General features: G+C 37.8%; 1 protein-coding gene across 2 annotated transcripts in view; it reads right to left on the bottom strand.

Moving 5' to 3' along the window:
• Positions 1–17,046, bottom strand: part of GYPC (glycophorin C (Gerbich blood group)) — a 68,614-nt gene that overhangs the window by 17,560 nt on the left and 34,008 nt on the right. Inside the window, exons 2-4 of one of the 2 annotated variants that reach the window (XM_081335476.1) lie at positions 13,960–14,010; positions 5,604–8,410; positions 2,317–2,384 (exon numbers count right to left, since the gene is read on the bottom strand). In XM_081335476.1, the coding sequence (XP_081191602.1) occupies positions 8,214–8,410; positions 13,960–14,010 (248 nt within the window). In that variant the 3' untranslated portion in view covers positions 2,317–2,384; positions 5,604–8,213. Of the gene's footprint in view, positions 1–2,316; positions 2,385–5,590; positions 8,411–10,534; positions 12,855–13,959; positions 14,011–17,046 lie in introns of those variants that run through there. The other variant, XM_081335475.1, reaches the window with a different exon arrangement.

Here is a 17,046-nt window from a genome sequence, read left to right on the forward strand (position 1 = left end):
CAGCTGTTGCCCTTTGCAGCTGCGGTAATGCATGTGAGCTACCTAATGCTTTATTGCTCCTTTGTTTGGTCAGAAGTCAAGTAACTAACAGCATTGGAGACAAAATCCATAAGAACAAGTTAGATGGCAATTCACTCACCTGATGTGGTTGGGCCAGATCAAGATAGCAAGACCCTGATTTCAGGAAAGTATCTTTCATGCTAGTCTGGGATTGGAACAGAATCTTAGAAACCCTCAGAGGAATTTCTCGCTGAATGCATTCATTATAGTAGTATCTAATTAAATTATTTCCAAGGTTTTTCCCCAGGTTTCTCACCACCTGAGTTGCATCCCTGTTTATGATGCAAGCTTCAAATTGATTTCATCTTGTCTATTGTTTACATCTCTTTTTTCTTTTTTTTCCTGTTGTGTTGCCTGCATAAATTCTCCTCTGAACCAGCCTTTCTGGGTTAAACATCTGCTTCTACTTTTAGTGCCATTTCTCAGTTGCTGTTCCAGAGCGATAGAATAGAGTCCATTGGAGTCGGGTGGCCAATACATTTAAATAATTAGCCTCCCCTCGGACTTAAAGCTCACACTATGCTACGTTCCAGCAGCTGCTTAAGATGGGCCTTTTCTGCAGACTGAATTGCTGCCATTTTTAAATTTCGCTTTAGCAGCTGGGTTTCACTTGGGTTTTGTACTTCAGGTGTGTTATTTGCTCTTGTTATCATTTTCTACCGATTACATTTTTATGTGTTGCCTGCATAAATTCTCCTCTGAACCAGCCTTTCTGGGTTAAACATCTGCTTCTACTTTTAGTGCCATTTCTCAGTTGCTGTTCCAGAGCGATAGAATAGAGTCCATTGGAGTCGGGTGGCCAATACATTTAAATAATTAGCCTCCCCTCGGACTTAAAGCTCACACTATGCTACGTTCCAGCAGCTGCTTAAGATGGGCCTTTTCTGCAGACTGAATTGCTGCCATTTTTAAATTTCGCTTTAGCAGCTGGGTTTCACTTGGGTTTTGTACTTCAGGTGTGTTATTTGCTCTTGTTATCATTTTCTACCGATTACATTTTTGATTTTGACAATGCTTACTGCAGATGTTTTAACTGGTTGCACATTTTTACTGGATTGCTATAAAATGTCATGATTCTTTATTGATTTGACCATGCACAAATAGAGTAAATAACTAGTGCTCATGCTGATAATACTTTCTATACAGGTTAGCACTTTATCTCAGCAGTGGGAAGAAAGATTGCTGGGTAGGTGGATAGCAGACATTTCATTCTAGGCTGTATTTAGCCCTTAATTCTAATTTTCTCCAAACATGAGACATTTTCAAAGCTGCATGATATAAATATTCAACACCCTGTAAAACCAAGTATTTTCAAATGATCGTGTTAGCCATTTATATAGTAGTCAATTATAATTGTTGGTTATATGGGAGGAAAATATTTACAAGGGAACTTAAAAACAACTTTAGAAAGAGTTACTATTGACTTTAACATCTTTGTTTTCTGTCTTTTGAAGTAAAAGGAAAAAAAACATTTTTTCAACCAAAAGGTGGGAAAATGTCAGGCTTCTGTTCCCAGAAATTGCAAAGTTTTATTCTGAGTGACAGGCTCACAAGGTGACAAGGTAGGTAAGATCACTTCATCCTCTAGGTGCCTGAGACCATATTTAAGTATTTTCCTTATTAAAATAATTCCCTGCAAGTAAAAAAAGTAAATACATCAGAGATTAGTATTGCCCAGTTTTTTCCCTTTGCTTTCTATTTGCAGGAAATTCAAGTTTAGAAAAATCTACATGAATTTGATCATTGCCTGCTATTCACAGTATTAGCTTCTATTTTACCCCCTTAAATGACATGGAACCTATTTAGTTACTTTGGATTAAAACAAAGCAACATAAAAGAATAATAGGAAATAATCACAGATCTCTACGATTCAGTTAACAAAGCTCTTTTAATCTCTGATTATTTGAAGGTTTAAAAATGTTTGGCCATATTGAAATAAAATCCAATATGTATAATTTTTTCCCAACATTCATTTTCGCTGCACTAGGAATCTTGAGCCTCTGATACCAGATTTTTTTTTCTTTAGTTCACTGAAAGTGAACATTTGGAAAACAATCCACTGCAACAAAAATCCAGCCAGATTGCTTTCTTTATGCACATTAGTCCTAAACTTGTACCTAAACATTCAATTATGATATTCCCTCAGGTTGGAAACATCTGGACCAGAAATGCCCTCGGCACTGGGTTGCATATCTTTCTCCTACATCGAGCAGCTGCAGAATAATAGAAGTGCTTAACCACCAGGGGATTTCTTACCTTCTTAAAAACCAATTAAGTACCGGTATCTTCTGTTGAGACTCACAGCCCTCAAACATGTCAGTTCACTATGACAGGAGGAGGAAATGAAGATAAACTGAAGCTCAGAAATATATGACCCACATGGCTCAAATGACTTGAAACCAAGGATTCACTGTAGAGCTCAACCCAATCATATTTCAAATGACGTACTTTTTAACCAAGCAGGGCACAAATTCTGTAAAGAAAAATAGAACCTTTGGCTTCCAGATGGAACCAGATTAATGGATAGGGAAACCGCGGCTAACCTGTTTTATTAGGCTGGCCATGTTTCTTGCTTTATAGAAGATATCTGAAGGACTGAAAAAGGACAATCCATATCAACCAGCCCTCCAACTGAAGGTCGTCCAGTCCTGCCCCAGTTTCAAGGCAAAGAATGAGTTACTCAAACTGTCTCTTAGCATCTCCCAGAATAGGTATGAACTTTACCATTAGGTATGGATTTTACCAAGGGACGCGGTGGCTCAGTGGGTTAGGACGCTGAACTTGTCGATCAGAAGGTCAGCAGTTTGGCGGGTCGAATCCCGAGTGCCATGTAACAGAGTGAGCGCCTGTTACTCGTCCCAGCTTCTGCCAACCTAGCAGTTCGAAAGCACGTAAAAATGCAAGTAGAAAAATAGGGACCACTACGGTGGGAAGGTAACAGTGTTCCGTGCGCCTTTGGCGTCTAGTCATGCCGGCCACATGACCATGGAGACGTCCTCGGACAAGCGCTTGAAACGGAGATGAGCACTGGCCCCTAGAGTCGGAAACGACTAGCACGCATGTGCGGGGGAACCTTTACTTTATGGATTTTACCAATAGGTATACCTTTTATCAATACCATTTTATTTGGAAATGGGGCTTCATACCCACTTGATACACTCCCCAGTTATTCTCCAGGCACCATTTCACCCTCTATATTCCATCTTCTCCTACTTATATCCCACCATTATTAATTTTTTTTAATAAACAACTCAAGGCGATGAACTTAACTAATATTCTTTCCTCCTCTTATATTATGCTTTTTCAGATTTTGCAACTGTGCTGTAATGAAGAGCTAGTTTTTCTGGTCTAATGGTAAAAATGCTTTTAAAACCGCATCATGCATTTTCCATGTTTGCCCCCCCCCTTACTATTTCTTTGGCTTCAGCTTGTGGAAAAAGGAACTTGGAATATTTTGGCTTTTTCAAAGGCATTTTTAATGTGCATCATTGCTAAGTATGCAGCTGTGAATCATTGTAAGATTGTTTTTTTTTAAAAACATCATGCATAGATGCACCTCAAGGTAAGCAATTTGAAATGGCAATCTTGTCACTTTTTTCACAACAGTGTAGGTGGTTTGACGCGTTTGCACCTTTCTCCCACTTAAAATATATGAATATATCACTGAATCAGAGTGGGAAAAGGCCGTCTTGTATGAAAGTTGAGATGGATTTTGATGGCAAAAAAACACCCGATTAAGCGGATTGTCTTGGACACATTTAGGCAGGGTTCAACCCTTCATGTGGGACTGAGATGGCATTGACTGCTGTAATCAATTACCTTTATCAGGATCTAGATAGGTAAGTGTGCCTCTCATGGTGTTTTCTGCGCTGTTCAACACTATCGACTATGCTATCTTCCTGGATTGCCTACACAGATGGAGACTGGAGGCACTGTTTCACCCTTTCTCAGTAGAGTTTCAACCGGTGTGAGAAGTTAGCTTGCTGGCATCTATCTTGTTGAGTACTACCGGGGTCAACCCTTTGTCTTCTATTCCTCCAAATAGCAACAACATCTGCTACCCAACTCTCAGCAACTCTATACAAAGCTGCTGGGAGAAGTCATCCAAAATTTGGAGTGTGGTATATAGTTGTTATCCAATCTAAAACACTACTGCTGACTGTATGGGAGATTCTTGAATATCCTATCCTGAACTGAAGCAAGACTTGCTTCCACTTTGGAATTCTTTCTTGTACTTAAGTGTTATTTCTGGATGGGTAGGCATCTATCCAGGAACAGGCTCACAATTTGAGGGCACTTCTGGACTCATAGCTCTGCTTGAGTAGTACATAGAAGCCATTATTAAAGATATTTGTGACCTTATCTGGTGCAAGAAGTCTTTGCCCCATGCCCTTATTACCACCCTGCTGGACTACTACTGTATACGAGGTTATCTTTAAAGATTAGTCCAAAATATTGTGCCTTCTGTGCTAGTTTTTAATGTTAAGAGTATGTTGCACTTAGGCTGTAGTTCCTACAAGTGATTTCAGTTGGTTTGCAAGTACATTTAAAATATGATTTTGACCTTCAAAATAAAATAAAATCCTTCATGTCTTGGTATGTGGATACCTGCAGGATCCAACCAGAATTGGCTCAACCCATTGATGAGGCTTTAAACACTGCGTGTTCCAGAGAATGTTCTACTTATATTACTTATATTGGCCCTTTAACTTTTTTTATCAATTATTAGGTTTTTTAAATTCCTATTTTTAGCCTGTGTTATTTCAAGGTTTATCACAGATCTTTTTATTTTTTATTTTTTTTATTTTAATTCCATTTATATCCCGCCCTTCTCCGAAGACTCAGGGCGGCTTACAAGCTTAACAGTAAGTTAGTTTAAAGTTTTCCATATCGTATCACGTAAGGCACTGAGAATCATTGGATTGTGTCAGGATAAAAAGTGAAAAAAAATTGTGTCAGGATAAAAAGTGAATAAATAATTAGACATGTAGTGAGTACTGCACTATCTAAAATTAATACTTACTTACCAATTGCATTTGGAAAAAGATATGTCTGCACCGCAACACTTAATCCCGGAACACCTTTCCCATTATAGTGAGATGTACTATATTTCTATTTAAATTAGAATTATTTATTAATATATATCTATACATTAGAAATATAGTCCTCTCTATGTAACTATTTTAAAAATAAAACAAGTGATAAAGAAAATGATGTGCAAGTAAAGTTCTTGAACCAATCGCATGGAGAATTTGAACCATGTTTTGCCAAATGCCAAAAAACGGGAAAAAAATTTCTGTGATTTTCCTGTTTGGCTAATAAGTAAATGTGATTATTATATAGGAGTAATTCAATTCATGTGTTTTGATATTTCTTGTGTGTTTAATATCCCATAGAGGTTAGTGTTTTGTTGTATAATCCTGAAAATAAGGAGTGAGAAAGATTCCTTTCCCAAGCTACTGTTCACCATGAATGGAAACAGTGGCACACAAAAGTTTTTGAAAACATTTCTGAAAGAAACCAATGGAAATTAAATTATTTACCTATATTTTAATATTCCAAAAAGAGAGACAGGAGAGAGAGAGAGAGTGAAGCCATTTGAACCTTTTTCTTTGGTTAAAGCAGAGGTAGGCTAACTAAGGCACCTTTTAGCAGACCTGGAATTCCTTGAATTGTCCTGTTATAAATTTGATGACACAATCATTAAAATTGCCAAGGTAGATAGATTCTCATTATATTAAGGCAGAAAACACAATAAAAACATTGTACAAGCTCTATAATAAGCTTAATTTTTCTTTAAGAGTAGCTGCTAGGAAAAACAAAGAAAGAAACCAAAATCAGGAGAGAAGTAAAATAATAACTCTGGAAAAGGACAGCTTCCCAAAGTGAATACCATTTTTTCCTATTTTCCATCTCTGTTTATTCACTATGGTACTTAATTACTCTTGCCACTCCCAGGAATTAAATATGATTCCAATCACCAGAAAGATGCAGACCCTGGGTCAGAGTTGTCAACAAAACAGCAATGTGTCATAAATGAGGAGGCTGTGATAAAAAAATAATGTTGGACAGTGAAAAATCATACCACATTCAGAAACTGTTTTTCCTATGGTTATGTGTAAGCCTAGAAATAAGATGGGAGATCATTATGAAATCCCAACATGGGATTAGGTCAGGAAGATTAAAACAGACCTCAGAAGGAGGAGGAATAGTAGTTACCAGGAAAGTTACTATATGGATATGACCTTGATATTAGCAGGAATTGAGCTTGTTGTATGGTTTTATCTCTATAGCCAAAGCAATACTGTAGCTCACAAGAGTTCTGTATGTACATCTAAACTCCATCCATACTTCAGTGTGATCCCAAATCTGCTACCACCTGACTCACTGAATTCAAATGAACTTGAAGAGAAGCATCTAAGGCAGGGGTGTCAAACTGCCGGCCCGCAGGCCAGAGCGTCACAGAGAAACCGCGCCCATGCCATTTTCAGCAATGGGAAAAAGTTCTGATATGTCGCACAATGTCACGTGACGTCGCAAGTTTGACATGCCTGATCTAAGGTACGTGACAGTTTCCTGGTCACACAGCATATTTCTCCACCTGCAACAAACAATTCTGAAGATAATAATTTAGTACATGATTTTTAAAATGAGACTAGGAAGGTCCATCATATAAAAATTTGATCTTTTTCTCAGAATGGGGGGGGGGGCGGATTGGCCTGCCAAAGTAATTCCTACAGCAGTCAGTCTGGACTGGACTGGACTTGATGGGTTAACAGAGGCAAAATATAGAAAGAAATTTAATGAAATGCACAATTCCGTCCAGAGACGGTCCCAACTCCAGAGTTGTTTTGCTAATTTATGATTCTCCTGTACTCTTTAAGAACAACAGTAAGGAGGCCATCAGTAAATTGAAAGATAAAAGCTCTCTTTTCTTATAATTTGAGCAGTGAAGAAAAAAACAACACTGAACTATTATTACTGCAATTGTACTATTGTTCCTACAAAAACTACACTGCTAATCCCCTCTAGTATAACCACAGCTCCAGCAAAAACATAATCATGGGGAAATTGTCAGAAAGCTAACAATGACTAGTACGTTACATTAGTCACAGAAATTGGGCACAATTTAAATTCAGACTGTTGGGGGAAGGGGAGAGAAATATTTTGGGTAAGACTAAGACTAATCAAGCACTTTTATTTTCCTGGATCTCATTCTATTTTCAGGCAAAGTTGAAGAAAAGGCTCCCCTATGTGAACTTAAATGATTGGTTATGCATGTGCTTCTAAAATTCTCTTTTCCACAGCTCACCCTCAGTTGAGGTAGAACAACCTCAATGAATTTAAACTGCCCATGTTTAAATACTGAGATCACTCTCAGCATTAAGCAGGTAATACCGATGGAGGTAGAGAGCTCTACTATTTAAAATAAAAGTACAAAATAATTGATATGGCATTAAAGGTTAAGAAGTCAATAAACCCATCTCTTAGATATGTTCACTGCAAGAAATATCCAGAAATGACACTTTCATTTTTAAAACTTTTCTGTCTTTTCCTGTGAGAATCGGGTAGCTAGGTTATTGTTGTTGTTTTTTTAAAAAAAAACATAACAAAGCAGAAGCAACTTCAGAGCATTCTTAAAAAAAAGATCAAGCAAATAAGCATATTCACATTGATAAGCTTTTGCAGGTTAAGGAAAACCAAGATACACGAATCATGGCCAATATTCTTGGGCCACCTTCCTTTTTTTATGCTTGTTTTTTTTTCTCTCCTGCTGCTGTAAATTCACTTCAAGATATTATATCAACAGAGATGAATCAGTATATATATCTATCAAGGGGCTTTCCATCAACCCAGATATTTTTGCCAAATGTCAGGATTTGACATTTGATGCTTTTATCTGCTATCAGTTAAATCATCCATCCTGAGACTTCTTTCTGTTCATCTGATATTGAACCAAGCGGTGTGGTTAATCAAATAAACAGCTATAGATCTGGCATCCAGTCCTTGCTGTTGTTATACAGCAATATTTCAATTAGTCGCCTTGTTCTCTTTTGTGTAATCTCCATATCCTGCTGCCTTTTTTAAAAAATGCATTGACCCTTGTGAAGGAGAGAAAAACAAAGGGTGTCTCAAGGGTGCTGCTTTTGCTTTCAGATGAAATATTCTTTTCGGTTCTCATCCATGGCATCTTGAAGGGTAGGGTCATTTTTCAGAGCAGCATCTGCACTTTCGGCAAATTCAGTTCCCTTTGCTTCATTGGTATGGTAGGTACCCTTGTGCCGGTACATGTACCTCAGCATCACCACCAAGAGGCAAATCAAGACTAAAACCACGGCTGCAATAACACCTACAGGGAAGGAGAAACATTTGAATTTTTTTTTCCATTAATAATTCCAAGTATGCTAAGAACACCCCCTCCCACACACATACACAAACACATTGGCCCCGGATTTGATTTATTCCACATGGATGCTTTCTGTTAAGACTTTCAAAGAAAGATAACAACCCCACATCAACAAAGGGCCCTGACATTGTAATGATAAGGATAGGCTGAGAGAAAGAGGACTTGTAAAGGAAAAAAAAACAAAAAAAAAACAAGGGAGCACACAGATGCCCTGGTTTTTATTCTTGTTAACTTATAGTTGATCCTTATTTGGGAAAACATGTTGATATTTTCTAACTGTCTTATCCAAGACATCAAATGAGGACCAGCTTGAGGAAGGCTACAGTATAAAACAGCTTTAAAAAAAAGTCTAAATGAGAACTGGCTATAGATTTGTGTAAGGTTTATATAATCCAATGCAAGTTCCAACTACTTAGTTGTTTGAACAAATCCAAGCATTGTCTAGTCAAAATTTAGACTCATTTCAAGAAATAAATTCATAAATTGTTAAAGCTGATCAAGTTTTAATTGAGAGTAAACCCAGTTCAACTTGAAGAACATGAGCAGGAGGCCCTCGTGAATTTTGCTGCTGATACAGTGGGCATTTGATACAATTTTATTTCTTCACCATTCTTGCCAATGGCTCATTTCGTAACTCTGACTAAATACATGGCAGCTTATGGAGTGAATCAGAGGATCGTAAAAAAATCCTGGTGGGAAATCAGAGGCTGGTTGAGAACTTAAGAAACACTAAGCGAAATAAGGCATGTTACAAAAGGCAAAGATGGTCTTCCTCCTCAGATGTTGCTCAGCAACCAAGTTCTTTTATCTCTGCCTACCCAACTAGTCTGCATACAAATTGATCTAGCACTTTTTCTTTGGTTCACTGATTGTGATGTACTCCCAGATGTGGGCAGTTCAATTTTTAAAACAGGCGTAGTATCAGGCTAGAAATAATAGGCCTGTGCAAAGTGGTCATGTTTCTTCTTCACAAGGTACAGCAATTATGCAATGTGCTTCATCGCTTAACACTATGTTGTTTCAAAATCTCTTCTGGCATATTCAACCCACAGAAGCAATGTGAATCTAAGCACCATGGCAGCTTCACTTCATTTTTTAGAAGCAGGAGACACATTGCTTTGCAGTGTGCTTTGAAGTGTGCTTTACTCAAAGCATCTCTGGAGGAAACACGCTTTCAAGGGGTTGCACAGCCCAAATGTTGGGTTCTAAAACAATCTTTCTCCTGAGATCTCAAAGCAAGCTCACAATAATTAACATTAGAACCTCTGTTAAGTTATTGAAGTTATTATTTTATATATTAAAATAATGTGATTCAATTCACATAGAATTCATCATTTTTCTTAAGGTTTACAGTGGACTCCCCAAGCACAATAAGCTGTAATGCTCTTTAGATACTGCACAGGAATGTAGAACAATTCAGTATTTTCCTAGTAACTTGTAAAATGATGAAATTAATATTTTGGAGGATAGGCCAAAAGGGAAATACAGGTAGTCCTCAACCTATGACCACAAACGAGCCCAGAATTTGTTGCTAAATGAGAAAATTGTTAAGTGAGTTTTGCCCACTTTATGACTTTTTTTTGCTACATTTGTTAAGTCAATCACTGCAGTTGTGAAATTAGTAACATAGCTGTTAACTGAATCTGTCTTCCCCATTGGCTTTGCTTGTCAGAAGGTAACAAAAGAGGATCCCCAGGACACTGCAACCATTATAAAAATGAACTAGTTGTCAAGCATCCGAATGTAAATTGTGACCATGGGGATGCTGCAACAGTCATAAGTGTGAAAAATGGTCATAAATCACCTTTTTCAATGCTGTTGTAAATTCAAATGGCCACTAAATGAACTGTTGTAAGTTGAAGACTACCTGTACATAGAACTACATGAAATTGAACTACTCTAGGTAAATTAATTGCTGCAAACAACAAGCATAAAAATCAGCAGATGCATTTGAAACAAAAAAGAATCAAACCATTCACGTTGACACATCAAATACTCCTTTTGGGAGTAATTTGAGCAATCAACTTCAGTTATCATGACAAGGTGCTAATGGGATTAGAACTCAACTGTTGCAAGATATTTCTGCCTTGGCAGTTTTCATCAGGGAACCATTTTTTTTTACAAACAGTTGATCATCCTTGTCTCCTATGACTTGTGGGGAGAAGGAAGTAGCTGGAGGAAGAAGAAGAGGAGGCTTAACATTATAAAGCTTTGGGATAATAATATCTGGGGTCCTGTAAAACAAAAAAAAAAACAGACCAGAAATTGACTGATGCATCCCATTTTACCAAATCGGCAATAGCAGGAGAGCTTGTCAAAGAATTGGTAGAAGCTTTAAGGATAGGGGAAGACTGGAAGAAACGATTACATGCTACTTTTCTGATCATCAGATGACTCAGCCAAACAATTTAATTATTTATCTCCAATTCCAATTCCAATTCTCTTAAAAATAGTTCATGTCTGCCCCAAAGTAATCTGCACAGGACCATATAGCTGTAGAAATAATATATAATTATTTATGCCACGTTTGATTTGATTTCCTAGTTTATTGTGGTATAGATCATCATCATCATCATCATTGTAAAAGTTGGAAGGGAACTTGGAGGTCATCTAGTCCAACCCCCTGCTCAGGCAGGAAACCCTATACCATTTCAGACAAATGGCTGTCCAGTCTCTTCTTAAAAACTTCCAGTGTTGGAGCATTCACAGCTTCTGTCAGGAAATTTCTCCTTAGTTCTAGGTTGCTTCTCTGTTTGGTTAGTTTCCATCCATTGCTTCTTGTCCTGCTTTCAGGTGCTTTGGAGAATAGCTTGACTCAGTCTTCTTTGTGGCAGCCCCTGAGATATTGGAACACTGCTATCATGTCCCCCCTCGCCCTTCTCTTCGTTAAACTAGACCTGGCTCATGAATTCTGAGAGTTGAGGTCCACCAGTCATAAAAGAGCCAAGGTTGCCTACCCCTCAACTAGACATACCCAAGATAAATATCCTTTAAGATATTGCTGCTAGCACCTCAACATAAATAAGCTAGAAGTTTATATATTATGACACCATTGCCTCTCTCGTTTCTCTTCCATGGCAGCATAGCTATGAGAGATGTGGTGCATGTTGTATTCCAGGGGTGTCAAACTCGCTGCATCACATGATGTGTCGCGACGTATTGTGACTTTTTCCCCCTTGCCGGAGCTGGGGTGGGCGCGGCTTCTGTGTGACACATCCAGCCCATGGGCCAGCAGTTTGACACCCCTGTTGTATTCTGTCTCCTGATTGTTGAGAGGAAAAGCTGACTGTGACAAAAATATTTTTAACAATTTCACTACTAAAGAGGCACATTGGAAAGATTCCTTCTGCCTAATAACAGGATGAATATGTATATGTTGGAAGGGATTATCAGAGATGCATTTTTCTTTTGTTTTAGATATACTGTAATTTCCTTTTTCTTCTTTTTTTCTATATTCAACTTTATTTATCTTTCTTCTTTATTCCTTCCTTCATTTCCTTGGTTTTACAGCTCTTATATCCCTTTTATGGAAGTAGCTAATCAACTCTTTAGTCATATTCTAACCAAACAACAAAATACTCTTCTATTAACAGTTCTCTCTCTTTTTCAAGATTATTATATAAGGTACAAATATAAACAGGTTTCTTGTATCTTTTTCAAAATGCTTGGATTTCCACTATTTTAGGATTAAAGAACAAGGAAACTTTTCTGTCCTCTATTTTATTTGCTTTTTCTTCTTTAATTTCCCTGAAGCTTCATTACCACTGATGATATCTTCAGAATACGCCGGAGAGCCAGAAAACAACCAGAAGACAAATCACTTCCTTTTCTCAAAGAACCATTTCCAGAAAAAAGCTAATCAACTCTAGAGTGGCTGGATTAGTACCTTTCAGGGGAGGGGAACGAAACACTGGACGCTTGGGGGCAGGGTGGCAATAGCGCCGGCAGGACGCTTGGGGTGGCGGGGCAATGCTAGCGCTGGCAGGATGCTTGCCACTAGCGCGAGTGTGGGGTGTGTGAGTGCATGCCCGTGTGCACTGGCCATCCCTTCACACGGCTCAGTGGGACGTGGCCCACAGGTTGGGGACCCCTGCTCTAGGCCATCTTACCTTTTTTAAAAAAAAACAAAACCTTTTTTTTCCAGCCAATTGTTTGTCTACATTGTCTTGCCCTTCTTTTATTAGCTCTGCTTTTCAGCTGCCCCATCTACAAGCATTTTTTTTTTGTAAAATCAGCAGTCTTAATTTATTTTACACTACTGGCTGTTTTTTTTCCAGCTGCCTTGTCTTGATTAAATGCCTTTTTCACATAACCTGTGTTTCTTAGTAAGCTTCAGAGATGCAATTATCAAAATCTTTTCCCAATCTCTTTGTTGGTGTGTTCATTCTCCTGGTGAGGGCAGAAGCTCATAATGTTCCATCCCAAAATAAACAGTATGAATTGATGATCTATTACAGCTACCTTCAAAAACCTTTTGGTTATATTGACAAGATGTCCATCATGTGATCACCTTCATCCTTACTGGGACTCTTCAGACACTGGTAGCCAAAATGTTATTCTATATGGTGCCTCCTGGTTGTGAAAGTAACAGAAAATAGCACACAGGATATATATACTGTGTAAAAATAAATATCCTGTGGAAGTAATATAAAGCCCCATACACGGAGCATGGCAATACCTGTATCACTCTTGAGAGCTTAAGGGAAGAAGAACTGTATTTAGCATTCTGATTATGCTTCCAACAATGTTCTCTCTCTTGTTCATTCCATTACTTTCATCAAGTAATTTCAAAGGATCTTTTGTTTCCTAATACTCTTTATGGGGATAAAGAGATAGATAGATAAAGAGATAGATAGATAGATAGATAGATAGATAGATAGATAGATAGATAGATAGATAGATAGACAGGATTTCTAAAACATTCAATTTTTCAAGGGGATAGTTTGGCAATATTTTGGAATATAAAATGTCTCACAGTGCCTTAGATGAGCTTCCATACTACAGCGGCATTTCTCAATTTGTTCTGTAGTAGTCGGAAGCCTGAATTATTGCTCCTCTCCTTTTTCATGTCTTCATGAATTTAACTATACATTGGGAAATTTTAAGTGTTCATATAGATGTTAATGGAAAACTAGAGAATATATACTTCACCTCCATACCTGTTTTCTGCTTTATGTGGAGGTTCCCAATATGTACAAGGAGATAGTTTTGTGGAACAAGTTATCTATTTTACTCTTTTTCCCGTATAATATGGGGATGGTATCAGGGTTTGTTGATAAGGTTATAGACAGGGTGGTGCCAGTGAGTTCATCCCCCACTCCACTGATAGAACTACATAGCAACACATTATTAATTTTTCTTAGGGGGAAAAACCCCTTCATTCAGTGGAGTATACTTGTTGTTTTGGTCAAAGATGGAAAGTCTTGTTTCACTTCTTCCAAAAAACTATTTGATGAAATACAGTCTTTGTTCGAGTAATATTGTATTCTTACCTCCAATGACTGCAATATCTGTGCTTGTTGGAGAGCTTCCAATATTTGCACCTAGAAATAAAATACACAAAATTTAATTAGACAGGAGATTTCAGGTAATAAATAATCACAGCTACTCTACACAGACTAGAGCAAGGATTTCTTTTACCCCTTCCTTTCAGGTTTTTCCTGTGAACCTAAGAATGTGAAGGATTGGAATGGCAAAGAGCAGGATTTATTTATTAAAAAAAACATTGAAGTTGTACAATATTATACCATATGAAACGCCATATTTAAGCAGTCAGTCTTCACCCCAAGAAAACATTTATTAAACAATCACTTTGCAGGTCAAGAAGACTCCTAGAAAATATTACAAAACTTTGCAGGAAAAAGTTATGGGTGCAATTGTGTCTGAAAAGAAAGACAATATAAGAGAGACAGCATTTCAATATCAAGATTCTCATAACTTTAGTTTTTGACATTTTGAGCCTCCTAAATAATTTGAGGGGGCGGGGGCTGAAACACATGGTGGGGAAATGGTATATGGCCCTTAGTCTCCGGGTTGTTGACCTGTATTCTATACACTAAATGAAAGAAGGCACTTTTTTATTTATTATTAACTTATCTAAGAAATAAAAAGGCACGCTCCACCCACTAAATTCTTGAAGGCATTTTTAACAGCAATCTAACCTGCTAGCTTTATTTCTCCTATAATGACATGCATGACAAGAATTCTAAGTACAGAGAATAGAGATGGCTTCCACAATAAACAATTCCTGAAGGGCTCTGAGGACTGGCAAGAAGGAAGTGGCAAAGAAAGCAGGGTTGAATGGGAGTTCATTCTGCCTGCCCCTATGCATACTTCTAGGCACTTGGAGTGAGGGTGAACTTCTGAATTGGGTGTATAATAAGGAGAACTCTTCAGACCTTTCCTTCACCACAGCTTTCCAATTCCCTAATCAAGTGTTATTAGCAGAGCACTCAAACTTGTGAGCCCCTCATTTTGAAATGAAACAGTCCAACTGCAGATATGCCATCTTCAATTGAACAATCCTCCCTCAATTGATTGTGGAAAAGCAATGAAGAAGATGCATATCTGTGTCATTTGATGTAAGCAGCTGCAGAGGGCTCTGCTTCTTCTTTGTCTTCCTTTTACACCAGTGGACCATTTGCCTCTCAGAACCCCAATTATACTCTCTACCGGATTATAATAATGCCAGAATAGATAATTTCACAATTTTCAAAGCATATGAAAAATCCAACTATGGCCTTTTAAGAATCTGTGATAAGAAATTCATTTGAGTTATTAGTGCCTAAAAAAAATAAAGCATGAAATCTCAACCTTAATTATAGTTTTCACAAGAAAGGGGAAACCCAAACTAATAAAAAAGCAAAAGCCTTTGCAGCAAAGGAGGGGAGAAAATTTCAGACAATCCCCCTTTTCTTTTGTATCTTACACAGTAATAGGATACTTAATGCATTTTCTTTCTGCTGAGATAGCCACAATTAAAATTCCTTTACTTGAGGAAAACGGTATTTGAAAAATGGGATCACTGCCCATTTTTGGCAGTTGCAACCAGAACTACAGATAGATACATTTTGATGAAAGCTTCTTGAATCCCGTGCAACAGGGGCAAGCAATCTGCTAGGGCGAGGCTTCTTACTGGCCTGCTCACAAAAGACCATCATTGAGGGTGGGTCACTGTTCTAAAAGGGATGTCATAGTGAGCGTGGCCAGTCACAAAACACCCATTTATTAGCAAGCTAACTTTCTGGAGAGATTGATATTGACACTGGAGAGGAGGGGAAAAAGCAAACCAAGGTATTAAACCTTAGATTTTGTGGGGATTCTGTCTCAATAGAAAGTCAGTTTTGGTCTAACGGTTAAGGTGCTGGCCTAGAAACCAGGAGACTGTGAGTTCTAGTCCCACCTTAGGCCTGAAAGCTGGCTGGGTAACTTTGGGCCTGTCACTCCCTCTCAACCCAACACATCTCACTGGGTTGTTGTTGGGGGGGGGGACGGAAATGAGGCAGGAGTATTTAGCTATGTTCACTGCCTTGAGTTATTTATAAAAATGATAAAGACAGGATATAAACAAATACATTAAATAAATAAAGCAGCTATTTCTTCTGAAGTTGTTGATGTCCCTTTTAAAAAAAAATATTTATTTTTCACATTTCTGAACTGGTCACCTTCCTCAAATAAGGACTCTTTTCCTCCTATTAAGCTGTTCTCCCTGATTAACATGGGAAGCAGTTGCCTAAAGGACTAAATCTAACAAGTGGAAACGACAGATGCAGTTTTCTGCTAAAAGTTAGAAGCTTGTCATGAGCTATTAGAAAATAGAATAGACTAAATTAAGGAATGATGGTTTCTCCTATTGGACAGCTAAATTGGCTGGTTTATGACAAAAGAAAAGGAGTTCAGGGAGACGATTTTTCTGAGAATTATAGCAGAAAACTTCCTTCTTATATAACATGGGTGCATGTAAAAACATGCATGGCCTATCAATTATGCTTTACATTTAGTACCAGGACAGAAAGTATGTTTACCAATTACTGACTTGTTTTGTGTAGCAAACTGCCAGCTTTTGATCCAACCCATTGATCGCTTAGATTTTGAATTCTGGCAACACAACTACCTTAACAATAACAGCTGCCCAATCTATACAATACCTAGGAAGAAAAATAGAAGGGTGGAAAGCAAAACAAAACACCCCTGTGTCTTAAAGTAAATATAGCATGTCTGTATTTGGAAAATATAAGCTTAAGTGATGAAATACATTTCTTACACTGTTGCAATCTGCTTTCTCTTTTGTATGCTTCTGTTCTTTCAACACCTGAGCTTCATTAGAAAACACTAATTTAATTCTATTGTAAAGTTTTAATTCTCAAACTCACACCAGAGAGACTACCAAAGACCTCTTTACCCTGTTAGATTCCAGGAGTGTAGCAAAGATGTTTTAAGTGAAGAGATAAAAACATACTTTACAAACATAATGACCATGAGATATTTGGTTTGTGATGCTAGAAGACACAATTGGCTGCACTCAATGGCAAACTCAGATTGGACTTTGCATCTTGTGTGAAATGACCCAAGGGAAATTT

Source organism: Vipera berus (assembly GCF_964194415.1).
Source record: "Vipera berus genome assembly, chromosome: 1".
Lineage (NCBI taxonomy): Eukaryota > Metazoa > Chordata > Lepidosauria > Squamata > Viperidae > Vipera > Vipera berus.